Below are 23,807 nucleotides of genomic sequence, written 5' to 3'. Positions count from 1 at the left end.
CTCTTCTCACAGCCCCACCCCCCTCCCCCCACCCCCCAAAAAGCCTGAAAACTAATCACACACAACAAAATTTTAACTGTGGTGCAGATCTGAAGTTTTCATGGTGGCTTAAATGGAAAAATCTTAACATTCCCCCCATTCAAACTGCCAAGAAAAGGTGTGATCTGTCCAACAGTAAATCCAGGACCAGATTAAATCTCGGTCTTCAGGGTAGAACATGAACAACCACGGCAGACGAGACAACTCCTACTTGACCCATGAGTTAAATCTACCACCAGATTTCTATGTTTTCACTCTACATGTAAACAAGTTTCAGTGCACATTCACTGTATTGGATTTTCACTTATAATATCAGGTGGTAAATTGAACACAATGGATTTGAGGATGAAGTAACATCAAAAGAAGAGAATAAAACCTTAACTAAAGGTGGGAAATTGACTCAAACCAAACTCAAGATTTTCGTCTCTAAAGCGTAATTAAGAGGTGATTTTGGTACAGGTACATTCACTACGCTCAGCGTGGCATTTTGCATTGGGAATGATGACAAATTCTCAATGGTGTAAGAATCAGAGCTCAAATACATTAATGTCTCAAACCCTATTTTAAAGATTTATTAATTTGTCACAAACATGAATCCACCATAATAATGCAATTTTCTTTGACAGGTTAACTTAAAAACATTTTATTTGTAAAGAGAGGGAGTCAGAGACCAGTTCAATTGCATAGCAATTTAATCCATGTCCAATGAGGACTCTTTCCCTGTCACAGGGAGAGGCCCTGTGGTCACTCTCAATCAGCGTTTTAAATCGACCAAGACAATATCAATAAAACTATTGATAACCGCTCACTATCTCTAATAGTGACCATATTCAACAGGCATCGTAGGGTCTTAAAAGAAGCCGTTCCTACACACCATGACTAAATGTCCACTGTACGTCCCCATTCTAAACCACCAAATTACAGTAAATACAAGATGGGCAGTTTACTTAACAATCAAATCCAAGGTTTGTTTTGTGTCAAATCAAAGGCTTCCAAGTTTATGTTGGGTAGGTGGTACAGAGAATATTGTTAAAACGGAAAAAGAAAAAAACATGCATGGGGTAGGCTTTCCTAATGCCACATACTGAGTGTGCACACAGACAGGCACAAATGCAGATCTCTAATGAGAACCCTCCCAGCTCGTGCAGAACAATGAATCTGATCAGGCCCACAGGGCATTTTTGTCAAAGCCAAAGGACTACATGAGGAGCAAGGGCTTCACGTTGAGATGCAGCCTATACAGACACCAGTCTCCATTGCAGGAGAGGGTTTCTACTACACATCACAATCTCTATCCACAGTTTGGAGTTCAGTCTCGGAATGTCAACAGCAGCATGTTTTATCTCTCTCTGTCCTTTCGCATCCCTCCCTCTGTCACTGCAGGTCTCGGTCTTCAAGATACCGATACTCAAAGGTGAACCCCTCCTTCTTCCTCTGGCCCCATTTCTCATAGTCAAAGTAAATGTAAGTGCCCTAGAGGAATAGCAGAGTGGAGACAACGGTCAATAATCCGAAATGGCATAGAACAAAGACACGAGCTTCACGATTAATGGAGACAAAGTTTAGTGAAGCAGCACCTGTTCAAACTCATCAGTGATAGTCTTGGGCTCCTCATGCCTCTGGAACCACATCATGTACTTGGTGTGAAACCTCCATGACTGCTTCTTCAGAGCCTTGGCAGACAGATACTGAGCCTTGGTTCCCTGAGAGAAGGAGGTCAGATAAACTAATAAGCTCACAAGCAAAGCTGCAATACATCCTGAAGAAATGGTGGAAGGGGGCCGGGCAAACCCTGGCAGTAAATATGAAGTGAGTGAGTTGAATGGATAGCTACCTCCAGGTAGTAGAAGATGAAAAAGAGAGTTTCTGTGGACAGTCTCTGGTAAAACTCTATGGAGTCAGAGTGGTGTGGTGGTATCTGATGATGGAATGGCAACGTTGGACAGGGGTTCCTCATCAGGTATTGCCTGTAAGACAGAACCACCACAAACTCAAGACATTTTCTTTGCAAATGTTATTGTAACAGGTGTAAGTTCTTTATTTGGCAAAGACAATTTTTAGCCATAGATTTGCTAAGTATTTGGTGTGTGTGTGTGAGAGACTATACATATACTTCAATGTCTGTATTCATAATTATAAAGCATGTACCCCATTCATGTGGAATAAGGTACATCCGGCTTTGGTTACACTAGCAATACTTCTTTAATTCAATGAATGTATTAATTTCATATCAAATTTATTATCATTGACAGATTGTTACGTTGAATTTGTGAAATTATAATCAAAGCAATTTGCCTGTTACACAAGCATGCTCAATAAATAATATGGATGTAAAGACTGAGGTCTACCTGATCCTCTCAGAGTCGGAGGGGTGTGGCATGTGTGTCCAAGCAGACTCCTGCATGGCCTGCTGGTAGAGCTGGTCTTTTGGGAGCGGGGTGGGGCCCAGTGGACAGACCCCAAGAGATGGGGGGATGCTGACTTCCGAGACGGACGGCTGAGGGGCGGCAGGTGTGCCGGGCGCTGCAGATGAACCAGAGAAGATGTCTACAGGAAGAAGAAAAAGTCAAGAACTACATACGTTATGCAAATATATACACAACACATTCTACTATTTACATCTCTTGATAAAGTGAATCCGTTATGCTCTAAATTTGAAAATACACGGGAACATTGCCTGTGTTTACTGGTTGGAGGAAAGATGATAATTAATAATTTAGTCTGTGAAAAATAATAAATGTTAAACCACAGGTGAAGACCATGAAATAAAAATATCCTCAAAGCCCCAAAAGTGGACAAATGGAACATATCAATTATATGACATTTAGAGATAAAGCCAACTGTATTGGGTCAGAGTGGCAGAAATAAAGCTTCTAACATGAAAAACTATTTCTGTTAGTTAGCTAATTGACTAATGATAGTAATTTTAATTATGGTGTTTTAATTTTACTGAAAATGACCTGCTTCTAACGTTTGCAATTTCAGCACCATCTCCTTCTTTGTTGTAAATACACATCCTTCTCAAATAAGTGCACAAAATCTGAAAGTAATAGCTGATCGTGTTAATTAAAATTGTAGAAATAATGCCTGACCATTTCGACCTCTGTCTGTCAGGTGCAGGTTGGGAATCTCTCCATCCAGGCCTGATCCCAGCGCTGCTCTCTCAGCCATCGCCTTCAGAGAACTGAGAGGCTCAGGAGCCTGAAGGGGAAACATGAGACTCAGTAAATTGGTCTCAAAAGGAAATAGCAATGCAGGAAAATTATTTATGAAATTAAATTAATATTACAACTTAATATTACAACAGACATACAGAAAACTAAGGCCATCAGAGAGATGGCATATTTTCCCGTAAATCCCCCAAAAAAAGGGTACACAAGTGGCCTAGAGGAGAGGTCTGTGTTACCCTGGGATATTTTTAACAATGCTATTCATAGCTCAGGATTATTACATTCACCAGTAACGTACCTAACAACAGTAAGTCAGAAACTATGCATGCCATTTTAGTTATCTACTGATTCAAAAACAATCCAGTTGCCTAGTTAACTATTAAAACTCAACTGTCCATTGGAATGAATTAAGCGCTGAATCAGCCAGAAGAGATGCCAGAGAAGTTAACATCACACCGCACAAACATTGGTAAGAGATGTTCCTTTTTGTAGTAAAATGGCAAACAGGTGACAAAGCAATTCTGTTCCTCTCACCTTTTTCATACTCTCAACACATCATTTCCTGTTCAAAATCTCTCAGTGCACTGGCCTTAAGAGTCTCCTGCTGCACCTTACTAAACCTGTGGTGCTTCTCAAACCAAATTGTGGCCACTCTATTAGATAATTAACTGGCTCTTACAAGAGCCTTTAACTTGATGTCAGTCTACATTCACAATTCAATCACAACTAGCTGGCCCAGCTGACCTTGAGTCCCTCGGAGGCCTGTGTGTAGGAGTGGGGACCGTTGAGAAGACTCCCTCCGCCGGGTGTGCTATCTGAGAATGAGGGGGACGGAGAACTGGGAGGCAGGGTGATGGAGCTGATTAAACTGGGACCATTGTCCATCCTGCACCATGTACAGTGGGAACATCACAAAGAATTAGTTAACTACTGTCCCAAAAAAAAAGGAAGAAATGGGAACTTTCAGGGTTCAGATGATGCAAATCACAGAACTTACGGCTGACTGGTAGAGGAACTGAGAGATGAGGGTTGGCTGCTTTGTGACTGGCTCGGTGTGCTTAGAGCTGATTCTGTGGAGCTCTCTGCTACTACTGCACTGTAACCTAATACATGTGGCACAGAAATGGCTTAAAAATCACTTCTTTATAAAGAGAAAAAAAAACTTAAACTGTGACAGTAAATAGCAACAGAAGGCTGACAAAAACAAATGAACGTACTTGTGCTTCCATTTTGCTTCAGTCCACTTGGTGGTCTAGCAGGAGCAGCATTCACCCCTACTCCAACCACACCAACGCTTGAAATAGCGTTTCCTCCCATCATGCCAACTACACCAGAGGTAGTGCTGACAGAACTCGGGGGCACCTGAGAGGCACCAGGAGCAACACTCGACCCAGGAACCAGACCTAAAATACTCCCACTAAGAGAGCTGTGAGCTGGGCTGGATCCTAGTAAGCCTAGCCCTGTCCCCGCCCCATTGGTGGTGACTCCACTGGAGCCAGAGGTGGGGATGGAAGTGCTGCTCTCCACTGAAATGCTGGACTGGGTGGTGCTGCTCAAACCCAAGCCTCCTGATGCTGCTGCCTGAGCATAAGGGGCAGGTGTGGAACCTGAAAGGAGACCTGCCATTGTGTTTAGGGGTGTGGGGTGGCCACCCAGTCCTAAACCAGGCATTTGGTTGGCACTGCTGGTCCCTGTCATGCCACCTTTGCTCAATCCCAGCCCCAGCCCAATTCCCAAACTGGATGCTGGGGTGGACCCGGATGTAGGTTGAGACTGAGAGTTAGGAGCTGATGAACTGGGTGTGCTGGGTGTAAGAAGAGAGGGAGCAGTGGAGGCTGGAAGTAGGGGGTTGCTGGGTGGGCTTGGGGTGTTGTTTGAAGGGACAGAAGGTTTTGTCTGAGTTGGCTGCTGCTGTTGTTGCTGTGGTTGGTTTGGTGGCTGAGGTTGTTGCTGCTGTTGCGCAGGTTGATGTTGTTGGACCGCGCTGCTGAAGCTTCCTATTAGACTGCTGCTCGTGGGAACCGGTGGAATGCTTCCAACAACACTCGCCATGGAAACAAGGGAAGAGGATGAGGAGGACCCAGAAGTGGTGGAGGAAGAGAAGGAAGATAGCAAGGATGGGGTGCCATTCTTCACAGGTGACTGAAAATGACAGAGCACGAGGGAGAGGCATTTCAGACAAAACTGCAAATCAACTACAACTGTACAGAGAACACGAGGAGCAAAGTTTACTGTAACTATGAAGGCCCATTTATTCAGGAGATGGTACAAGCTAAATCAGAAGTCTCCAGCCATGGTCCCACAGAGAAAACTTGTTCCATTTCAGTGTCTGAGAGGCCAAAACCCTTCAGCCACTGTGACTCTTCAGGACCAAGGGTGAAGAGCGCTGCACTAAACTATTCCAGCTACTGACACAGCACAGATGAGAACCTCTCACCTGACTAACTTCACTGTCTGTCGACCGTCCCCTTTTCTTATCGTCTTCTGAGTTCTCCTATAGGAGGAGATACCTTGATATGACATTCCACCTCTGAAACGTTGATTCAGCAAACTAGCCAGTGGATTACAACACAATGGGGCTTATATAAATGTTAATTTAATGCAAATTTAAGAGAGGGAATATTTGAAAAATTTGGTCAGAACATGTGTTTTCTACCCAGCCTCCCTTTAACATCCTCACCCAAAGCAATTATGACACAAATACAAGAACTTACAGCAGTGCAAGTGGCTGGGGATGGAGGGATAGGTGAAGAGGAAGTGGTCGAAGTGGGAGTGCTGCTGGAGTGGAGATACATCTCATCTTCCACATTTCCCTGACCTGATGGAGAAGTGGCAACTAATGCTGCAGCTACAATTCCAAAATGATACAGAAACAAGTGTTATTATAAACATTGTTATTATAGCATAAAATCATGTAATATACAATAACAGTCCTCTACTCACGGATGTCTTCCAGGTCCAAATCATCGTACAGGAACTCATTTTCCTCAAAGTCTGGATCTTGGGACGAATCAATGTAATATTCAACATCATCCTTGATTTTCTGGATTGCATCGACTGGCACAGAGTCATTATCCAGCATTCGTAAAATGGTCTCCAACATACGAATGTGGAATCTATGCCTCTCAATCAACCGCTTGAGCTCATCAATACGGTCTTGTTTCTGCATGTCAGAAAGGAGGTAAATCAAGTTTAATATGTACATGTTATCATTTGGTTTTACAATATTGAAACACACTGAATGTGAACAGAGAGGGAAAAATGTTTTTCTGAGTGTGAAGAAATTGATATATTTGAAAAGAACGAGATGGAGAGACTTGCCTCTTTATCACCCTTCTTCTTTCTCGTCTGCACTGAAAGCGATTCCACTTCACTTTCAAACTGATCAACCTGCATATTTAGAGTATCTATTGTATTCTGTGGATGAGAGAGAGGTCATTAAAAGGGTGTTAATAAATTTACTCAATATTTATTCATAGAACAGCTTTTTCATTCTTATTTAAGAAACCCCAGTTGATACATTCTCTACATCAGTTTCTTTTTTTTTTTGTTTCTTTGTCATTCTTAAGTTAAGTGCTTCATTTATTGGAATTTGGCACAAGATAATTCCATGCAATCAATTGTACAACAGATGAAGATAGATGCATTACAGTTAGCCACTGTCCCGTTTCCTCCTTTTCCCTTTGAGCTGGATCCACTTTCTGAGCAAGCCCCAAGCCTTCTTTAGAGTAGGCTTTTGTTTTTGTTTCACGTTCCACCACCTTGAACCGCTCCATTTGCTATGGTGAGAAAAATTATACTTTGATCAGTTACTGGTGTAGCTGTGACGACTTCCTGAAGTTACATCTTGCACATCAATAATAATAATAAAAAAAAAAAGAGGAACAAACAAAGATCCATACCGTCTCTATAAGTTTGCGGTTCTCGACTAGCTGCCTTTTGTCTTTGATCTCGTTTGAGGCCACCCATGTTTTAATTTGATCTCGCAATCGCTGGAAAGAACACAAACAAATAAAATATTGAAGCACAATACCCATTTCAAATATGCACACTGTTGCTCAGCAGTGCTGATGTCAAAGGACATGTGTTCGTTAGCTTGTCTTACCTGTAGTTTTTTTATCTCTTTCTTGAGGTCAGCCTCATATTTTTCCTTCTGATTTGCATTGGCTGCATTGTGGAGCTACAGGTTTCCAAATGAATGAGATATAAGTTTGGCTGCTGATGGCTTTCACAAGTATTAAACTAATGACAGTTGTGAACATATTTACCTTTTGCCAGATATCTTCAAACTGTTCCACACCTTCGGCTACTTTTTTCAAACATCTGTCAATCTCACCTGGGAAAGTGGGGGATGTAGTCAAAACACTATTGTGTATAAACGTGTGCAAAACCACAACTCCTTAAACATTTGCTAAAGTTAGTCCGAGTCTGTGCAGGATGCCAACAGGATGGATCTTGTGCAGCAGCATTGACAGTTTCACCAACAGACCTACCTTGAAGTTTTCTCTTGTCAGCCATTGCTCTGACTACGACAATGTCCACATTCCGTCTGTCACAACGTTAGCTGTGTATAGAAATCAAGACGTGTGACAACAATACTTCAATCAACAGACAAATCCCTTCAACAGACCCCTCAGTACATCGGCATCTACAGAGTGAAGCTGACGTTAACTCCAACTAGCCCGCCGGTTACCGTTAGCTACATAAATCACATCGAGATTTGAAGACATTTGCAGCCACAACTCAGTCTGACTGCTTGTCTATCGATACAATTCCGTGAACGGAGCTGATAATGCTAACGTTTCCCATATAACTGACAAGGTTGTCAGCTAAAATTAGCCACCTAGCCAGCTAACGTTGCTGAGCTAACATTAATACGAGCCAGTTGCTTCGCTCGTGCACCTCGCTCGGTCACCAACTAGCACATTTCAAAACAAGACCCACGAAGCGTGTTGATGGTTGGAACTTATATTCATGCATCAATATTTTGGGGTCCAATATAGCTTTGATATGGTGGTTTTGCGTTGTGAAAGTCTCAATATATCAGAATCCGTTCAAATCGCTAACCTGCTAGCTAATGTAGCTAACTGTCTAGCTAGCTAATGTATAAAATGTTAGCTAGCAGCTTAGCTAGCCAAATTTAGGAAAAAGGGAAACTGGGTCAACCCAAGCATCAAGATTTATACTTGATTACGACATTTACCTAGGGTATGGACTTTCGTTTGTCTTTTTTCAAATACAGCCAAAACTAATTCCAGAAAGTCTTCTTTACTTCCAAATTGTGTTTTCTTTTCGACAAGCTCGCTCACTGTAATGTAGTTGAAGATGGACGGTAGCTAAATCCCACCTCCGCGTTCGAAGCCCGCCCTAAATCCAATCTACGAGATCTGATTGGACCGAACTCACGTCTGTCACCGAGACGCATCCGCTGGAATGGGGGCCTGCCATTGGCTCAGCGGTGGGATGAATTTTGATGGACAAAAAATTTAAATAGTATCTGGAGTTACATATTTACAATCCTACTCATCTGCAATATTTATATGTGGTTCATATTTATTTACTCATAATCTCGGTGTTTGTTGATATTGACTCACATGGTACTCTTACTAGCCTGGGAGGAAACTGATCTCTATGATCTGTATGAGTTAACCCCACCCTCTGGGGAAAACTGTGAGAAAGGGTAAAAGCTAAAAAAATAAAAAAATAAATAAATAAATAATAAGCAACTTTATGTTCTTTCTTCTTTGTATTTAGACATGAGAATTTATTTCTCCTTGAAACAGAAACATTTTATGTGCCCCAGAACTACTGTAAAGTAACATGATAAAAAAAAAAAACTTACATGGCCAAATTAGTTTGAAAGTTCAAAATGTTGATTCAGATTTGAAAACAAATAAAAGTTGTCTAGTTCTTGTCCACATCAGCATAGTAAAAATGAAAAAAAGAAATATTTCATACTAAAGTCTAATAACCAACAGTTTATAATACTGTAATACCTACATTGACACTTTATCAGCCATTAAATTATTAATAATTATTAATAATAGTTATGTATTGGAACCCATTAAGTTCTTGGCCCTAATTTAATTGTGTCACAGTTGCTAGATCGTTACCACATAAGACTGCCCACAACTGTGTGCACAATCTGCTACTGGTCATAATTATGTGATGTCAACAAATCTCATTACAAAATATGAACAAAAATAATATGCATAAATGTATATATGTATCAGATAATTAACATTTCAATTTACTTTACATGAACTCAAGTCTGTTGACAATATTCAAGTAAAACTAAAAACAGTGCATAACCTGGCTGAGCAGAGGCAGCCTACATTATCTACTGAACAATTAAAGACACTGCTCCTTTGTCATCATCACATCCAGGGCATTGTAATGATCAGTGAGACAGAGAGGTTGGGCTGGGCATTTCTCCAAACTGTGTGTCTGCCAACACTGTCATGTCTGCTTCAGTCTGGACAAAGAAGCAGAAACTCAGTTAGCATAAAATCAATTATTCTACATTGTCAGATGTCTGAGTGTTCATATTAATAAGGCCTCATTTAGTTTTAATCCACCTATTTGTGCATCTATGTTCAACCAAATCACACGGACATAAAAAAAGAGCACAGAACAAACATGTTTTTAATACATTTAAATGCAGAACAGCAATCCAACAGAGTTCATCACCTACCTGTGGGTCTTTATCCTTTTCTTGCCTTGGAATTCGATGTCTCCTCTTCTTTGGTCCTGCGTTATGATGCAGCGCTGCAGACAATGTGGAACCAGATAGACCATTAAGGCGCTCATCATCTACTCCAGTAGCAGCATCCAAACTGACCTCTGGTTCATCCTGAAACAAGAGGCAAAACATGTTGGCAACGGTTGTTGCCATGTTCATGGTTAACTGCTCTAGTAAAAAAATATGGGCCTAAAAATATGTATAGTCTCTCTAGTCCCTCTCTCGTCTGAGGGGTCTTGAACACATGGACCGGCTTAATTCAGCTCTTTTCTTCCTTCCAACATCACCACACAGGACTTTTATGAGTTTCATCACAGACTATAAAGCTTACAGTGGCTACAGCTGGCGTTACTTCTCACACCATTCACTGGAGAGAGGGACAAACACACTTCTCTGCAAGCGTACACACAACACAACACGGCTATGTGTTTACTATGTCACACAGTACCCACAAGGCCACCTCCTTAAAGGGGAATGCTCAAGCCAGTCACACTGCGCAGCGGCCAAGGGACAAGTGAATGAGAGACTAGACTGGACCCCCTCCCGACCCCCCAGGGACTAGAGACTAGACAAGATCAGGTTGGAAAATGAGTTTTTGTAGGCCATAATATAACTTGTTTGTGGTAAGCACAACAAACATTTGAACTTAAACAAATCTATTTTGGTGTCAAAAATCTCAAATGTGGGTTTGAGATAATTGTTTCGCAATTAGTAGCGCAAAAGTAGCAAGTAACGAGAGCGTCAATAGAAATGTAGTTGAGTAAAAAGTACAATAATTGTCTTTCAAATGTAGTGAAGTGAAAGTAAAAGTATCCCCCAGAAATAATACAGTGCAGATACTCAAAAACTGTACTTAAGTACAGTAGTCAAGTAAATTTGCTTCGTTACTGTCCACCCCTGGAAACAGTAAAGCTATTGTCATTGTGCCAACTGAATATTCACATATTGAGCTAAAACCTATAGTAATGTGACTGTTAATGTTGTGCTTCAGCTGGCAGAGAGTCCATCTTCCCTTTTGATAGCCAAAAAATGAATCTAATTCTCACCTCGAGCAGTATAGTGAGCTGAGCATTTCTGTAATCATCCCCGTGAGCATCCAAAGTCTTCATGAGAAACCTATAAAGATCAACAGAACACTCAGATAAACCAATAAGTAGGGACACATTTTCAGATATAGAATGATCATAATGAAGTTTGATACCTTCTTTCTTTCTTTAAGCGACGTGTAATTCTTTGTACCTGGTGAAGGCGTGCCAGCATCCTCTGATTCACCTGACAATCACACATCACACATGAGGCAATTACAAATGTGCTGATTTCATTTATATAAAAAAGTCATCAGAATAACCCGAAACATGGTCTTTATTCAATAATAATTATATCATGAGAGTATCAGCCTATGTGAATTTTTTTTTAAATATATATTTAATTCAATGCCATGAAAACCCATACGTTCAGACAATATGATCATGGCAATCTACATAAATGCAGGCTCACCCACCTGCTCAATTTCTTTGCACCTCCTACTCAGAGCCAGATATTTCCTCTTATCAAGAGCTCTTCTCTCTTCATCTTCTTGCACTGTACTCTCAAGTAGTTCACTGCCTCCTGGGCCGAGTTCCACCTGCAGAAAAAATACTTCAGCATGGTTTGTATGTTGTGGCCAACTCTTTGTGTCAGTCTTATTTCAAATGGAACAGCTGCTATCAAAATGAAATTTCCGTTTCAGGTCTGTGTTCTACCCACTAAGCTACATAGTTATGATCGCAATTTTCAACTCTAAAAAAAAAACATATTCTTCTTCTGTTGAAATAGCAAAATAAGGTTGTGACTTTATATCTATAGCTCATGTTTGAGTGATGTACTTTAAACACAAGTGCCTTTCTGTGTAGTTCTCTTTGTGCCTGTGTGGGTTCTCCAGCTTCCTCCCACAGTTCAATTAAACACGTTAGGTTAGCTGGTCACTGGAACATCGCCTGTTGTCCCAGTGTGAGCATGACTGATTGTTTTTCTCTCTTTCTATATTGCCAGCAATAGACTGACGTCCTCTGTATGATGCACCCTGGCACTGAGCTAAATGTGGTATTACAATATGGATTCTTGAAACTATTAGTCACATGGAGCGCTGGCACGGCCTTCCCACCTTTTCGCATCAATATAATTGCTGTGACTACCAGGATTATTAACATTACTGTTACCTCTCCAGGTCCGAGCTCCACGCCGCCTGGCTCCAGCTCTGCCTCCAGGATGTGTCCTCCAAACAGAGGAGGGAGAGCCAAACCAGAGAAATCTTCCATCATCTGGGCACACAGAGAGGAAACAGTCACACGTTTGTAATCACGGGGACTCACACACCACTGTAACAAAGGCTTCTGCCAAACAAACCCCAGGAACATTTTACAAAAAACACTGATTCTACTCGAGTTTTCGACTATGTAACTTCATCGACATAAAAAAATCAAGATGTTTTAAGTAAACGAGACTAATACAGAGAACAATCGTTAGCTAAGTACCGTCTACTGAATAACAAGCTATAAATATGTCGGTACTTACATTTGTGGATCTATAAACAGTTTGTGTCCAGGGCTTTAAAAACGGTCAGCCAGCTGCACTGTCAGTTCAACTATGAACTTGTATTAACACAATATAAGAAAAGAAGAGCAGATCCGTTCACACTCCCCCCAAAAACATTACACACATTTACTATTTACATGCGACGGTCGCAGATAAATGACGTTGTTTTGCAGCTACTACATTTCCCATCAGCACCCGCTCGGTTCAACTACACAAGACAACATGGCGGGTATGTGAATTCTTGTCATCTTTACTTCCCATTAACTGTGAAACTAGCTGTAGTGGTCCCTCTGGATAACACAGATAAAAACTTCAAACAAAGTAGACTTATGCGTAGTATGTATCATAGCCGGCTAAACACAGTTACACACATTTTAAATAAAACCAAAAATGTGACCTTGGGTGTGCTACCAACGGCTAATGTTAGCTAACTGCAGTTAGCATGTCTGTTTTATTTGTGTTTCTTTTTCCTGCAGGAGTTGGAGCTTTCCTGAAAAATGCTTGGAATAAAGAGCCTGTGATTTTTGCTTCCTGTGCGATAGGATTGATCGGTCAGTTTCCTTTCACAATTAGCTAATCCGGCTCAGAAAGCACTGCATTGTACAACTCGTTCTGTAAACGCTGCACTATGTATTCACTTCAAGTTACTCGTCTCTTAATTCATCTTTTTGGATTGAATACTACATAGCACGTTGTTTTCATCAAAAAGTAAATGATAGCGATCTCAGAATGCGTCAGTCTCCATTTGACTGAAGTGTCATTTCGATATAGTGTAGTTTCCAAATCTCATCTTGAAATTAACTCCAGAGAAATAACATAACTACTTGTATGTTATAACTATTATGCTGCTAAAAGCAACAAAATATAACAGGAGAGTGATCGTGGTGAGATGAGAGGGAAGAAGAAGAAGGCTGTTTCCAGCTGTTAACATTTTCAGTCTATTTAATATTTCTGTTGCTGACAGTGTCAGAGGTCTGCTGAGAAACTAATGTAGGTTAAATTATAGACTGCAGAACAAGGCAAGGCTCTGGTCTTTGTTTTTGTGTGAGGCAATGATGAGGCCTTAGAACATTAATGTTTATAGCTATTAAGTAAAAAACAAAAAATGTCCTTTTCAGGTGTTGCTCTACCATTCATCAGCCCCATCACAAAGTATACAGGAATGATAAATGAAGCAGTGCCCTACAACTACCCAGGTAACACAACTGTCATATTATAGCAGCTTATCTTCATTATCCTATCCCTGATGCAAATGTGAAGGCACTGGGTGTTCCAGCTATCCAGGCACATAAATTCTTGTAGATGTGCAGTAAGCTATTAAAGCGCCTTCTTTTTTTCCTAATGCAGTTCCTGTGCGAGATGATGGAAACATGCCTGATGTCCCTGCTCATCCATGTGAAACTAAAGGAAATAGACTTGAATGGCTTAAAAAGCTGTAACTTCACATTCTCACGATTAACACTCTTCTTTTCCTCTTGTTCATATGTCTAAATATTTGCTCCCCCGTCAATCTACTGCAATAAAGACTGTCTATTTAATTCTACATTTGTGTCGTATTATTTTGGATACAATCAATCAATTTGGATTGAATGCTATAAAACATTATGCATTCTAATGCATTACAATAAAACAATGCAATGATTAGCAAATCTCATAAACCCATATTTTATTTCAAATGAAACATAAACAGCCTGCTAAGACAAGGCTTAGCATGACAAAGCTTGAGTACAATTAAATTTGAAAATGAAATGAATTTCTGGCCTCATACCAGCATGGCTCTGCTTGCATAAGTAAAAAAGGTGGAAGAACAATATGTTAAGTAATGGATCTTTAAAGCACTGAAAAATTCATCAGGGCATTTACAATTAATTAACGTCATAACTGTTTGCATTATGGATATAAATGATTTGCTCCACTGATATTGTGAATACACATTAATGTAGAGATACACACAAAATCATTGTTTTCGATACACAATTGCATCTTGTTCATAGAACTTTTATTTCCACATGTCAATATTCAGTATTTCAGGTAGAGAACATCTTCCTCAGCAGTACTTAACACCATAATAAAATATCTTCTGCAGTCAGCAGGATATTGTGTTGATGCAATTCAGTGTGTTTACATTGCTGCATTTAGTTTTAAAGAACAAAGTCACTGTATGTATGTTCATGTGCAATATTAAAACAATATTTCACTTTGGAAGAAGAGTTTTGAACTTGTATAAGTTCTTGTTTATAGTGTCAGCATTTCTGCAAACAAACAAAAATGGTTCAACATGTTAGCACTGCGTGTTATGTATGATGACAGATGACAATACACACTCCAGACACGCGAATAAACCTTTTTGCCCACATTTATAATGTTCTAGATTTACGTAACATTTTTACTATTAGGAATTTATATTTGGATTCTGTAAAACTGGTAATATATTTCAGATTGTATTTCTAAGTTGTACATGCTGTGTTTACTGCGTTATTGATACACTTTTTTTATATACTTTACAGATAAAATTGTATGTTCTCCTGCATATGTCAGCATTTCACTAAACTCAATGGATTCTTTCTTCTATTTTAGATTCCATCAACCACTATGTATAAATAAGCCACTACAACAGTCCCATTTTTTACTTTAAGGCTAGTGAATCAATACTCTTGGTTTTAAAGCCCATTCATTCTCCGTAGGTGAGCATGTTAGTCTATATTTTCATTGAATCATTCTGAAAGAAGAAAATATTCCTGTTTGTTCAGAGAAGAAATGAAAAACTTCCATGAAACTAATGGCAGAATCGAAGTCACAGTAATGGATTTGTTCTCGCCTCTGCACTTCTCTAAAGTCAAAATGTTCGACCAAAGTGAAATATCATCATAAAAAGAAGTCTCATAAAAGTTTTACAGTCACAACGTTTTAGTGTCTATTTACAAGCATGTATAAGCATTAGCTCTATCATTTAGCTGTCTTCCTTTTCTTATTGATGCCATACTACTGAAAGCAATACATCTGATATTATCTAAACCACCGTGTGTGTGGTGATTAAAATGTCACAAGCAGTTACAGGGAAACAAGCTGTTCAGTTTACACAGACACAGACTTTCACTGCTTCACTAGAGGTGACTACAGAGTTACAGAATATTACTTTGGGTATCTCTAGTTTGACCTGAACACTTGCTCAGACACTGGTCAACTTTCTGTATGCATTCTTCATCACCTTCCTAGAAACATATTCCAAATAAAACTCCAATATTCTTATTTGTCCGGGCTTTCACATCTCTCATGAAGATTCTGCTCAGTCTGATAAACATATAACTAAGAATAACTAGCCTAGATGTTGAATAGCTTCAGATTTGGGACTGAAAGGAATCTAGAGGATATCAAATCCAAACACTCAGCAAATCTCTCACTCTTAAACCTTTGAACCAACCGCAAAAATGCTACTTTCTAAAGGAACACACTTCTTTTATACCACAACCCAAACTTAAACTATCTCTCAACAATTTGTTTGTAAAGGTAACAAAAATTTCCTTCGCTTTGCTTTGTTGAACTTGTTTTTGTTAAATAAGTTCAGTTTGAAGGATTTCACTCAGCGTGCTAGCTCAGAAGTTAATAAGTCTCATTCATCACTCATTTGAATTAACATATTTAAGGTAGAGTGTGTGTTTACATCATATTTTGAGCTCAGGCAAAGAGAATCTTAACTAATCCAAAAGTCTACATTCATAAAATAACAACAGCAGCAGAACGTGTTGTTTTAAATATCACACATATCAGATATGACTGACAGAAACTTGTGCACTCACACAGCAGTGCTCATGTAAATTTTAAGTAAAAACAGAAGGAAAAAGCGTTCCAATTTAATTAAAATATGTGAAGTCTCTCTCAGCCATACCACCAAGCGTTAAAACAGGAACGACATGAATAAAATGAAATGTTTACCTTCATTGAAACCGAGTAGTGGCAACTATAAGGAAGCTTCTCTAAAAAATATAATATTGTAATAGCACTTTTAGAACAGGAGCCTGTCCTCTTCCCATAATACTCCAGGTGAAAATGAACAACCTGCTATTAGGATCCAGTCCCTAAATCAGCTGAACAAAGAAAAAAAATATGAAGAATATGGCACAAAAAACTACATTTAAGGTTAGTTTAGAAGAAAATTGCACTGTAAAAGAGTAAGAGAAACAGGAGACAGGGCAAAACTAAAGATGTTATTTATACTGGAATATCAAAATATAGATACAAACTAAGTACAGCCAATAATTCTTCTTCTATTCTTCTATTCTTATGTTTCATACTAAGCCTAGATTTTATTTTACTGCCCATGTTTCACTCAAATAGAACTTCCAAATTTCATGGTGGTCCAGTTTTTGCTTTCTCCCCATGGAGAAGAGTGATGAACAGTGATCTCATAAACAGATCAGGCTTTACACATTAACCTTTTACACAGTGATTTTAAAAATTTCTATTCCTGTACATGAAACACAATCTGTATCTGATTGAATACAAAAAAAAAAAGTAACATGCAATGTAAAGCATTGTTAAAAGGACTCAACATGGACCAGTTTGCTGTTTCAAGGACTCAACCTGTGGCTTGATGGACTGAATGGAAAAAGGAAGCTGGGTTGCTGCTGTTGGAATCAACCACTTACTCAATAATGGGAGCTGAGCGATCATTGGTGACAGTTTTTCTGAGTCGCACATGGGCAAAGGGATTAGGTCTAAAAGGGAGAAACCACGATAAAACAATAAGAATCATTTTGTGAAAAGTCATGAATATCTATATACCTCCATTCCATCAATCCTGCTATGACTAAAAGCCTCTGTGGCCTGTTAGTTTTAGACAGAGGGATCATGTGTCTTTAATTTCTTGACAAAAAGTGACTAAATATAGATGATAGACTCCTTTACCCACCCGTGAAGTTTAGTGGCTCTTATTTCGATGTGTAAAATTGTGTTCCTTGTGATTAGCGCACAAGGATAGTGATTTAATTAGGGGGAGGCCCATTTTAAAACCAGTGCTTAAAGCTGATAAAACAGAAGAAGACATATCCTGACATTTCATCCATGGTCACGCTCCAGCACACAGAATTTAAACAATTTAAACTATGTAATTCATCTTATATTCAATTGAATTGAAGAAAGTTTTTTTCCCCCCACTACGACTTTATACACTCTCTACTTAACAATAGCACGCGTCTTTAAAGTCAAACAAATCCAAGTCCAAGCAAACATGATCAGGTCACATAGTAACCTTTTTCACAGGATGAGAAATACTCCTCATAAACTGTCCATATGTTATAGCTAATAATGTACCTGGTTGGGGAAGGCGGTGGAGAGGTCAGTTCTGCAGTGATCTGAAATTTACAAGAAACTATTAGATTCCTGTTGTTATTTACCTCGTTCATATTCTATCTCTGTCATTGTCATGAACAGTGAGGGTCAAGCACATTCATTCTAAGCCTTATCACCTCCCAAACATTTCATGTTTTTGACCTTGTTGCTGTCTGCCATGCTGTAGGGGCGCGGGCGGAAGGTGCTGACCCTCTGGGGAGGAAGGGAGTGCTCCTCTTCTGACTCAGGGGTCAGAGCTGGGGGACCCGGAGACACCAACTTGTCAAGCTGGCCAGTACTGGTGCTGTTAGCTTTAGATAAGAAGAGAGAGCTGCAGGGAAGGTCAGAGAGAGAGGAAAGGATATACAAGAAAAAAAAAATGGAACAAAGGAAACACAATGAGAGTTGAGAGATATTGGTTTTGTGTGAATTCATCATCAGCACGAATGGAATTGGATAGAGAAGTGGAAAGGCTGAAGTGCAAACATCAGAAGTATAAATCAGTTCATGAGCTCCTGTCATTTTCTGCACGTCTGGCATCTGTGATTTATTGGAAAGGTGGATGGATGGAAATGGAAGAGTGCCATATTGGTTTCAGCCCACCTCCATCTCATTGTCTTCCTACTGAATTGGCAGTGCCCAACTGTGACTGATTTTCAGGGAAGTGAAGGAAGCATATCTTTCATTAAAAGTGCCTGAGTTCATCAACAATCTTAAAACCCTCAGATGTTCAGGGACTGCTCTTCTTTTACTCACCTCTCGAGGTGATCCATCCTGCTATGGTGTGGTTGAGTGTAGGAGAAAGGAAACCAGCCTTTCCTGTGAGGGGGAAAGTTTACTCTAATATTATAAACTGAGAGCTTCAAACAGCTACACAAACCAAAGGGCTGAAGTAAAGAGAGAGATTCCAGCCAGCCCAGCATTGTTTTATGTGATTTAGACCTTCCAGAGTCTTTTGGTTATTACTTTATAACAACTCTGGTAAAATCCCCTCTCGGGTTCAACAGTGATGTGCAGTTTGAAAGCGTACCGTCCAGTCCGTTCATTTTGACCATAGTGCCACCCGTCTCTGGGCTCAGAGATGAGTAGGGCAATGTTGTCACCAGGCAGGAAGTGCAATAAGCAGGCCCCTCCTCCTCCTCCTCCTCCTCTTCCTCCTCCTGCTCCTCCTCCGCCCTCAGATGCTCCAGGAGTGTGAGGAAACAAGGCTTCCACGCGTGTAGGTCCAGATAACGGAGGCATCCTGGGAAGACTGGAGCCTGAAGCCATGGAGATAAGAGAGGAAATTCAAGGCTTGTTGGGAATACAGACACACATAAACAGGACAAGTGTACAGTGTCACGTTTTACCCTGAAAGCCACCCAGCCTCATCTCACTGACTGGTCTCCTCGGCAGTGGGAGTGTTGCTGTAGCACACATGTCTGCAGTCTTCAGCAGCCAAGGATTATGTGATGGGGACGAAGTATTGCTCCCTCCTGGTCCCACTTGTTGGTGCAATAGCTGAACAGGTGTCATGGCCCTGGAAAGAGGCGCGCTGTGAGGCAGTGGAGGACTATGAGGGGCACTGTGTGGGATGGGGAGGGTCATGCCATGCAAGGAGCTGCTGGCTGGGGAGATCTGGCTGAGCGACATCACGGTGGAAGGGATGAGGCTCGGTGAGAGGTTGGACGTGTTGGTGGACAGGAGGAGGGAGCTCTGCTGGGCCGTGCCACTGGATGTGCTCGGAGTGGTCATCGCCAGGCTAACGCTGCTGTCAGGGAGGGGGCTGGCTGATGCATTGATGGGTGTGCTGGTATGCTGAGGAGAAGCTCCTTGGGATGAACCTCCAGCAGCTCCTCCGGTGGATGATGCTGAGCGGAAAGTGTGGGGGGAACCCTGAGGAGGACAGGTGTCGCTTTGAGAGGAGGAGGGGATCGAGCGCTGCGAGCGACTGGAGTCTCCGTTCAACAGAGGAGGGACTTCTTGAACAGAGAGCCTCTGAAAACCCAAGAAAGAGAGAGCATTATAGTCATTTTATCCTGGCTGTTGCCCAGAACTTTTAAGTCCTAAATCTTGAGGCTTATTTCTGACTTGCAAAACAGGGATATTGTCCAACCTACTAATAATCACCAGATCATTTAAATTTATCCAAAGAGGCTTGAAAATACTTTCATACCTACATACCTACAATGTGATATTTCTGTGGAAACCAACAGAAAATCTGAAATTATGAGCCCTTAAAAATGTTGTTTAATGTTTGCTTTAAAACCAAGATGTCTGGCATGAACTTACCTGCTCTGGCTGAGAGGAGCCAAGCTTGGTGTGACGCAGGACCTCCGCTATCCCAGCAGCCCCTGTACTTTGAGGTGCCGTGTGTCGCAGCAGGTTCAGAGCACGCTCCGGGAGTTTTGTTGGCTGAGAGCACGACAGCTGCCAAGATGATAGTTTCTGTGACAAAAGCTCTCTCACCTGTTTGTTAATCATAAGAGAAAAACATGCTGTTAAAGACAAAGACTGTTGTTATTCCATGTTGTCTTGTTGTCATCTAATCCCATTACACAAAGTTCTTAGACTTCATTTCATAATGAAAAAAGGCCCAAAAAATTTGTTAACAGCGCTGAAAAGAAGCGACTCAAAAGAGGGATACAAAAACCGTCTCAAATCAGGGTATGTATAGTTTTCATTGGATTTGTTGACAGTGAGAAATATACAGTATCATCTTTAGTGGAACTATGAGAGCAACCACTCAAGATATGTGGATTTCATGTGAACTGCGACCTGACATAATAATGGACCCGATTACCTTGGAGTGGTAGTTGATGAGCAGTTTGGTGACACAACACTGTCTGTCCACCAGGAAGCAGTATCGTCTCCTCTCCTCAGTGAGCGCTGACCTGTAACCTGCGGCAACCAGCGTGTCCAGCTCACCTTGGCGACGACTCATCAACTCCACAAACTGAAGGACAAGTCAGAAATGAACCACCTCACACACATATTCAGAGCAGAGGAATGACATCATATCCTGATAGATCTTTAATTACTGCCCTGATGACCTTTTCTTACACGCTGCTCTGGTTTCTTAATTTCACCCTCTTATGTCATTCATGCTTCTGCAGGAGAACATTTCTGTTCTAAGTTACTTATTTTCTAAAAAAAAAAAAAAAATCAGCTGAGACAGATTGTTGTTTAATCTGATTCACACCGACCTCTCTCTTACACAACTCTGCTTTTTAAGCTATTATAATGCTGAGTGAGATGTTTGGGATCTATGTGTTTAAGGGATTTCTCAAATGAAAGCGTTTACTGTGTCTGGCACTTCACACACTATTTGTTATATCATAGATCTTGTATATACTTTGTTATTTTTTTCCACCACTGTTGTGGTGCTTCAGCTACCTGCATCTCTTTGTCTCCATATTTGTTGGGGTGACGGCTCTTCCTGCGGAGTTTCTTCAGCTGGGACTGGCAGCGCTCGATAGACTCAGATTTAGACCTCCGCTCACTCTGGTACTTCTTTAAAGTGGCCTGAAGGGAAAGAAGAAAAAAAAAAAGTATTTGACTAGAATGAGAGACAAACAAGTTAATATTCAAGTTTGGTTTTCAAAAACCTTTTCAGTCCACATTTATGAAATAAATCAATGTTTTAACCAATAATAAGACAAATCTTACACATTATTATACAGATTCTTCTGTATTTTTTTTTTTATGTTCTACATAGTGTGCTACATTCACCTGCACAAATCTGCTGAGTGTGTATAAGATAATACTTGGTAATACTAGAGTATAGATAATAGGTATGGATGTGGCTCTGCACAAATAAGGATATGGATTTCAGTGGGCAAGTTAACATACTGTGAGGTATTTGATGTCCAACTCCAACTTTTGCTCCAACTGGGCAAGCAGCTCAGAGTGAAATAGTTTGAGCTGTTGATGAAAGGATCTTTTAGTTGCATTTTGTACTGACACATCAAAGATGATAACAGTCTCTAGTCGTTTTATCACAAACTTTTTAAATTTTACTTTACTTATTTATCATAAAATGTTTTTAAATGTTTACAAAAGAAATTTGTGAATGTTTACAGCATTTCACCAACTAATCATCTTTATTTCTGACACTCACGAAATGACCACACTGTTGCACAATCTTACCACGTCCTCCAGCTGCACCTGAATCTGTCTGTGCACCTCAGCCATCTGAAACAGCGTGTCTCCTGCGAGGTGCGGCACAGCAGTGATGGCATCAGCATTACGTCACTCAGAAGTTTTTATTTGTCAAGTTACTCATTTATCTCCAGCCTGTCCAGAAGTTGCTGCACAGCGTGTGGAGCAAAAAACTGAAAATAACTAAAATCTGTGTGTTTTCTATCAGCTACTCACAACAGTATCAGCGTCAGCATACAAGTGGCATGTAGCCAACGGACAACACATCAGATAAAAATGTTATAAAACCTGCTGCTCTGACACAATTTCTCATTTACAAAGTGGCGGTCAGCTGTGAGTCCCCCCCCCACAGTCACACAGCACTGTAGTGTGTGGTGGCTGGCATCTCGCCCTCCGACACTCCTGCCTGCCTCCCCCGCTGTTTTCAGCATTACAATGAGATCATGTGGTGTTGTTAATCTCCCAACAATGACCCCACTCTCTCCCTTTCCCTCTGTTCTCGCTCTCCCTCTGCATTTCCTCATTCCCTCTTGTCTTCATCTCCTCGCTCACCAACACACATGCATCAAGCTCACAGGCCATTTCCAACTTCTCCACAGCTGCCACATTGACTCTGTAAAGTTTATTAGGTCTACAGCCAATTCATCTTATTTTCACCTCGACACAGTCCCCCTTTCTGTCTTTCAACCATCCACCCACTCACCCAGCTCTTTAGAGCCTTGGCTGTCACTTGCCAGTTCTCCGAGTTTTACCAAAGCATCAAAGTACCCCTTGGCAGCCACGGTTACTCCTGAAAAAGAGAACATATTTCATCCTAAATTTGAAAAATATCTATATATTTTCTATCCGTTTAGGTAAACAGCCTTGCCCTTCCTGTAAAATTATTCATTAATGTACTGGGTTCATTACTGCATGTGAAGTATAAATGCAGCTACACCTGTGCAGTGTGTGAAGTTAGCCAGTGTTTGACCAACCTGTCAGAGCTTTCTCATAGTGTTTCCCCATCGTCACAAAGTTCTTCAGACTGGGGTTGAAGTGGTCCAAAATCCCCTGTGAACAATGATACACAAATCAACCAAAGGTTTTCTAGATATGTAAAGTATATTTCTGTAGGAAACATGAATAATGAATTAAAGGTTAATCATATCTAAATGAGATTTACTGCCGGCTTTGACAAGAAAGGCTGACACACAGCAGTTGTGTATGAAGTTATACCTTATAGACATTTTCTGTCATCTTGTTGACCTCTTCAGTGCGAGACATTTTGCTTCTCTCAGGTATGAGTTGCAAGAATGTACGTTTGTATTCTCTCCTGCTGTTGTTTAGAGTCCTAGGCTTTAGAGTAGACACAGATCCCCTGAAAGAAAACAGAAGGAACATATGTTGAAATTAGTGATTGTTACCCAGAGGCTGCAGAGACAGCAGGTTTATATTCACAGAAGAAAAATTTTGTGGCAACTGTGGTAGTTAATGAGTCATGGTTTTAGTGATTTTTCAACCAAAAAAACGTAAATTTGTTCAAGATTGTTAAATGTCGTAAATGTAAAAGAGATAAAATATGACATTTTTGACTTATGTCACATAAAACCAGGAATTGCTGACAATATTTTTTCACTATTTGCTGACGTTTTATAGACAATCCTGTTGATATAAAACAGAATAATAGAGCCCAACACACCACACACACACAATTGGTCCATAGATGCACAGGCTGACCAGGATGTTTCTACTACAAAAGAGGTCCCAAAACATGTTGCTGGAAAGATCTTGTGAAGTTTGATACTGCACTTTCCCATTCAGTGTTATTGTGCTAT

At 40.4% G+C, this 23,807-nt stretch overlaps 4 protein-coding genes across 4 annotated transcripts; 1 reads left to right on the top strand and 3 right to left on the bottom strand.

Moving 5' to 3' along the window:
• Window positions 1-50: 50 nt before the first annotated feature.
• Window positions 51-8,544, bottom strand: cnot3a (CCR4-NOT transcription complex, subunit 3a). Its single transcript, XM_029505038.1, has 18 exons — window positions 8,413-8,544; window positions 7,703-7,773; window positions 7,478-7,545; window positions 7,315-7,389; window positions 7,112-7,201; window positions 6,860-6,988; window positions 6,531-6,626; window positions 6,153-6,372; window positions 5,924-6,057; window positions 5,647-5,703; window positions 4,427-5,351; window positions 4,207-4,312; window positions 3,954-4,095; window positions 3,132-3,240; window positions 2,388-2,586; window positions 1,874-2,006; window positions 1,617-1,742; window positions 51-1,512 (listed from the first exon to the last, which is right to left on the bottom strand). Exons 2-18 carry the CDS (start codon window positions 7,725-7,727, stop codon window positions 1,414-1,416), a joined length of 2,733 nt encoding a protein of 910 aa, XP_029360898.1. The 5' UTR covers window positions 7,728-7,773; window positions 8,413-8,544; the 3' UTR covers window positions 51-1,413.
• A 414-nt stretch (window positions 8,545-8,958) lies between these two features.
• On the bottom strand, window positions 8,959-12,644 carry tfpt (TCF3 (E2A) fusion partner). Its single transcript, XM_029504973.1, has 7 exons — window positions 12,505-12,644; window positions 12,150-12,251; window positions 11,453-11,575; window positions 11,153-11,223; window positions 10,998-11,067; window positions 9,904-10,062; window positions 8,959-9,684 (listed from the first exon to the last, which is right to left on the bottom strand). Exons 2-7 carry the CDS (start codon window positions 12,249-12,251, stop codon window positions 9,610-9,612), a joined length of 600 nt encoding a protein of 199 aa, XP_029360833.1. The 5' UTR covers window positions 12,505-12,644; the 3' UTR covers window positions 8,959-9,609.
• Window positions 12,645-12,722: 78 nt separating this feature from the next.
• ndufa3 (NADH:ubiquinone oxidoreductase subunit A3) lies at window positions 12,723-14,068 on the top strand. Its single transcript, XM_029505084.1, has 4 exons — window positions 12,723-12,754; window positions 13,002-13,076; window positions 13,644-13,721; window positions 13,873-14,068. Exons 1-4 carry the CDS (start codon window positions 12,748-12,750, stop codon window positions 13,962-13,964), a joined length of 252 nt encoding a protein of 83 aa, XP_029360944.1. The 5' UTR covers window positions 12,723-12,747; the 3' UTR covers window positions 13,965-14,068.
• Window positions 14,069-17,127: 3,059 nt separating this feature from the next.
• On the bottom strand, window positions 17,128-23,271 carry LOC115045352 (brain-specific angiogenesis inhibitor 1-associated protein 2). The gene is made up of 14 exons (XM_029504984.1): window positions 23,209-23,271; window positions 22,968-23,043; window positions 22,697-22,783; window positions 21,982-22,043; window positions 21,685-21,756; window positions 21,229-21,357; window positions 20,636-20,788; window positions 20,125-20,301; window positions 19,203-19,830; window positions 18,884-19,112; window positions 18,610-18,672; window positions 18,016-18,184; window positions 17,836-17,876; window positions 17,128-17,240 (listed from the first exon to the last, which is right to left on the bottom strand). Exons 1-14 carry the CDS (start codon window positions 23,254-23,256, stop codon window positions 17,168-17,170), a joined length of 2,007 nt encoding a protein of 668 aa, XP_029360844.1. The 5' UTR covers window positions 23,257-23,271; the 3' UTR covers window positions 17,128-17,167.
• Window positions 23,272-23,807: the final 536 nt, after the last annotated feature.

This window comes from Echeneis naucrates, chromosome 6 (genome assembly GCF_900963305.1).
Source record: "Echeneis naucrates chromosome 6, fEcheNa1.1, whole genome shotgun sequence".
Taxonomy (NCBI): Eukaryota; Metazoa; Chordata; class Actinopteri; order Carangiformes; family Echeneidae; genus Echeneis; species Echeneis naucrates.
This window is presented reverse-complemented; position numbering and strand designations above follow the sequence as displayed.